Source organism: Olea europaea, unplaced genomic scaffold (genome assembly GCF_002742605.1).
Source record: "Olea europaea var. sylvestris unplaced genomic scaffold, O_europaea_v1 scaffold398, whole genome shotgun sequence".
NCBI lineage: Eukaryota > Viridiplantae > Streptophyta > Magnoliopsida > Lamiales > Oleaceae > Olea > Olea europaea.
This window is the reverse complement of record NW_019259379.1, coordinates 64-5,191: the sequence shown is the minus strand read 5'-3', so window position 1 is coordinate 5,191 and position 5,128 is coordinate 64. Positions and strand designations below refer to the sequence as shown.

At 37.8% G+C, this 5,128-nt stretch overlaps 1 protein-coding gene across 1 annotated transcript; it reads right to left on the bottom strand.

The window, feature by feature from the left end:
- Positions 1-4,079: 4,079 nt before the first annotated feature.
- Positions 4,080-4,792, bottom strand: LOC111387300 (the record flags this gene model as incomplete). The annotated part of the gene is made up of 2 exons (XM_023011850.1): positions 4,080-4,250; positions 4,308-4,792. Coding segments are annotated over 2 exons (656 nt in total), but the record flags the coding sequence as incomplete, so codon positions are not given.
- Positions 4,793-5,128: the final 336 nt, after the last annotated feature.

Here is a 5,128-nt window from a genome sequence, read left to right as displayed (position 1 = left end):
TGTTGATGGGAATGCAGAGATATCATAAAAAAAAATCACGTTCAAATTGGGGACCATACCCACTTTTAAAATAACTGCTATTGGCAGTTATTAACTTTAAGTTATTTCAAATCGGCCACTCATCAATTCAAAATAACACCTTCTGGTTTCTACACTTTAATCCCATAAAATTTAATACCCCATTAGTCCAAAATTAAATCCAATGGATCACTTTATCGACTATATTTACTTTAAAATAGCACCACACATTCTAATAAATGTACATGTGTGGCCCCCAAAGTTGGAATTTTTTTCAACAATCTCCCACTGAGCCAAACATGTTACATTATAAATGTGTACAGACTTATGAGCTCAAAATTGTGCTATAGTTATTAAAGGTATTTCCAAACAATCTCGTCCATTAGTTACATCGATGTAGGATCAAAGCGATTTTCGTCACATTTAGCGTGACTAAATCCATCAATGGTCACGTACACCCATACAACCAAATGACATAGATCAATTATGGGAGTGTAGCATGGAAATTACATGTTATGTGATCCGAACATGTCTATTTCCAACTGGTCCAACCTTATTTCTTAAGTGAGATCAGTACTGAACATAATAACAGAGTGGAATGAACTGAATACTTTATTTCTGTACAAAAAAATCCAAATACATAAATGTGTTCAAAGAACTAAACATATATAAAGCAATAAGAATACAAACTCCCACTAAAACATGATATCCTCAAAAAGTACAACACCCATATGAGCGGTGTGCTCATGAAAGACCTTGGGTGGTAATCCCTTAGTAAGCGGATCCGCAATCATGGAGTTTGTTCCAATGTGCTCTATAGAAATCTGTCCACTCTGTACTCTTTCCTTCACAACCAGGAATTTAATGTCAATATGTTTTGATTTAGATGAGCTCCTGTTGTTGTTAGAATATAGAACTGCTGAGTTGTTGTCACAATACAACTTTAGTGGTCTTTCTATGCCATTCAGAATGCGCAGCCCAGTGACAAAATTTCGCAGCCATATTCCATGATTAGATGCCTCATAGCATGCTACAAACTCTGCTGCCATGGTAGAAGAAGCTATAAGTGTCTGCTTGGTACTCTTCCAGGAAATAGCTCCTCCAGCTAGCAGATAAATATAACCTGATGTGGATCTTCTACTATCTTGGCATCCAGTAAAATCAGAATCGAAGTACCCTATGATCTCTAACTGATCTGATCTGCTATATGTGAGCATATAATCCTTTGTTCTCTTTAAATACCTCATAACCCTTTTGGCTGCCTTCCAATGATCCATCCCATGGTTGTTTAAATATCTGCCTAGCATTCCAACAATAAATGCTATATCTGGGCGTGTACATACTTGAGCATATATTAGACTCCCAATAGCTGATGCATAGGGAATCTTCTGCATTTCCTTAGCTTCAAGGTGATTTTGTGGGCACTGTTTGAAACTAAATTTGTCTCCCTTAGCGACAGGGGTGTCACCTGGTTTACAGTCTTGCATGCCAAACCTCTTAAATATTTTATCAATATAGCTCTTTTGTGACAGTCCAAGAATACCTCGAGAACGATCCCGATGTATCTGAATCCCTAATACAAAAGAGGCGTCACCAAGATCTTTCATCTCAAAATTCTTTGATAAAAATCTCTTGGTTTCGTGCAACATGCCTATATCGTTAGTGGCAAGCAGTATGTCATCAACATACAAAACTAGGAAAATATGCTTACTCCCACTAAACTTATGATACACACAATCATCAACGACATTTACCTCAAAACCAAATGAGATAATGACTTGATGAAATTTGTGATACCATTGACGGGAAGTTTGCTTGAGCCCATAGATGGATTTCTTTAATTTGCAAACCATTTTCTTCGAGTCTCCTAACACAAAGTTTTCTGGTTGCAACATATAAATTGTCTCATCAATGTCGCCATTGAGAAACGCCGTCTTGACATCCATCTGATGTAACTCAAGATCAAAGTGCGCAACAAGTGCCATAATTGTCCTTAAAGAGTCTTTCGTTGAAACTGGAGAGAAAGTCTCTTTGAAGTCAATACCTTCCTTTTGGGTAAAGCCTTTAGCCATAAGACGAGCCTTATATCTTTCCACATTACCATTTGAATCCCTCTTGGTTTTAAAAATTCATTTACAACCAATGAGCTTCATACCTTCAGGTAATGGGACAAGATCCCAAACTTTATTGTCTTGCATAGACTTATACTCCTCATTCATGGCATCAATCCACTTTTGAGAGTTAGAACCCTGCACGGCCTGATGGAAATTGATTGGATCATCTCCCACCATTCCATTATTTTCCTCATGTTCTTGGAGAAATACTATGAAATCATCTGAAATAGTACTTTTCCTCTCTCTCGTGGATCTCCTTAATGGTATTGACTCTTGAGGTTGTTGAGTTTGTATTTCTGGAATAATTACCTCATTTTGGATGGGAGGTACTTCAACATTGTCTGGTTGAGGTTCTGGATATGCTTCTTGATCAACAACAGGTATAGAAACCTGTACATTGTCAAAAGCAATAGTAGGAATCGAAACCGATCCTTCCTCAACTTCTTCCTCAAAGACAATGTCTCTAACCTTATTTCTCTCCCCAAACTCAACATCCTCAAAAAATGTTGCGGTTCCCGTTTCAAAAATTGACTTAAGTGTGGGATCATAAAATTTATAGCCCCTGGATCGCTCAGAATAGCCAATAAAATAGCTGCTAATTGTTTTGGAGTCCAATTTCTTTTCATGTGGCCTATAAGGCCTAGCCTCAGCTGGACATCCCCAAATGTGAAAATACTTTACACTAGGCTTTCTGCCTGTCCAAAGTTCATAAGGTGTTTTAACAGCAGCCTTAGTTGGTACTCTGTTCAAAATATAAGCTGCAGTCTTTAATGCTTCTCCCCAGAGTGATTTTGATAAGGTGAAATGACTAATCATACTTCTTACCATCTCCTTAAGAGTTCTGTTTCGTCTTTCAACTACACCATTCATGCTAGGCGATCCTGGCATGGTGCATTGTGGGACGATTCCACATTCCTCTAGGTATTTAGCAAATGGTCCCGGACATTGTTCACCTGAACCGTCATATCTGCCGTAGTATTCACCACCACGATCAGACCTAACGCTTTTTATCCTTTTGTTGAGTTGATTCTCAACCTCAGCTTTAAAAGCTTTGAACACGTCCAGTGACTCAGACTTTTCATGTATGAGATATAGGTACCCATAACGTGAGTAATCGTCTATGAATGATATAAAATATTGTTGGCCATTCCAAGAAGCTGTAGGGCATGTTCCACAAATATCTGTGTGTATCAATTCTAAGACATCTGAAATTCTTTTAGCACCTGATCTCCTTGTTTTGGTCTGTTTTCCCTTGATACACTCGATACAAACATCAAAATCGGTGAAATCAAGGGAATCCAAAATACCATCTTACACAAGTCGTTCAACTCTAGCTTTTGAGATGTGACCTAAGCGCTTGTGCCATAATGTTGCAGAATTTTCTTTATTTAATTTGCGTTTAGTACCACGTGAATCCACATGCAAGGTCTCATTATATGATGCAATAATATCAAGCAAATACAGGTTATCATATGCAGATAATGAACCAGTACCAATAATATTGAAATTTAAAGAAAGACTAAACTGATTGTTTCCAAATGAACAACAATAACCTAATTTGTCCAACGAAGAAACAGAAATTAAATTCCGTCTAAAAGACAGTACAACGAAAGTGTCTTTCAAATCCAAATAATAACCAGTTCTTAATAACAACCTAAAAGTCCCTATTACATCAACTTCCACCGATTTGCCATTACCCACATAGATGTATCTTTCATCATCACTTGGCTTTCGGTAGTTTAGGCAGCCCTGCATAGAAACACTTATATGAGTAGTAGCACCAGAATCTATCCACCAAGTGTTTCTAGGTACTGAAGCTAAATTATCCTCAGAACAGACCAAAGTAAGAAGTGTACCTTTCTTTGTACGCCATGCGTGATATTTGGCACAGTCCTTCTTCATATGTCCAGACTGATGGCAAAAGAAACAAGTATCTTTGTCTTCCTTTCATTTCTTTTGTGCTGGACCCTTAGGAGCAGCTTCATATTCCTTCTTCTTTTTCTTGCCCTTATCCTTAGAAGTGCTTACCAAGTGAGCACTTTCAATTCTTTCTTGCTTCAACCTTTCTTTCTCTTGCACACAATATGAAATGAGCTCATTTAAAGACCATTTCTCCTTCTGACAGTTATAACTGATCTTAAATTGATTGAACTATGCAGGAAGCGAGATCAATACCAAATGAACGAGCAAGTCATCAGATAGCTCGAGCTTTAGACCTTTAAGTTTTGAAGCAATATGAGACATCTCCCTGATGTACTCCCTTAAATTTCCCTTGCCCTTGTACTTCATTGAAATCAAGCTTTGCAAAAGCGTGCTTGTTTCAGCCTTATCGTTTTTCACAAAACGCTTCTCAATTTCGACAAGGAACTCCTTGGCATTAGTTATCCCTTCGGATACTGCATCTCTAAAGGCTTCCGGAATGCCGTGCTTAATGATCATTTGACTCATGCGATTTGAGCGAGCCCACCTCTCAAAGTCCCTCTTTTCATCAGGAGAACTTTCTTCCGTAAGAGGAGTGGGTTCCTCAACCCGAAGTGCAAGGTCAAGATCCAAGCAGCCAAGAACAATCAATATGTTCTCTTTCCAATCCTTGAAGTTTGTTCCATTAAGTATGGGAATTGAATTGACATTAGCAGATATTGTAGTAGCAGATGAACTAGCTGTAGAGAGAACAGAAAGAAACAATTAATTATGCTCATATCCATATTGAATGAACAATAAATTCAAATAATGGTAAGCCCCATCTCAAGATACCTAGTGCAACATTAATATCAAGTCTTTGGACAGTAATACTAATTGCAAGTAGTACTCTCGGTGTAGTGATCGAACATTGACAATAACTCCTGTCAAATAATAAACCTATCTTTGGATTGATTTATTATTTACATGGAAACCTTATAATTGTCACACATTCACCACCACAAGTATGTATGTAATTCGGCCAAGTATTAACCTTCCTTTGGGCTGGTTAATACTCGCATGAAGAAACACACACA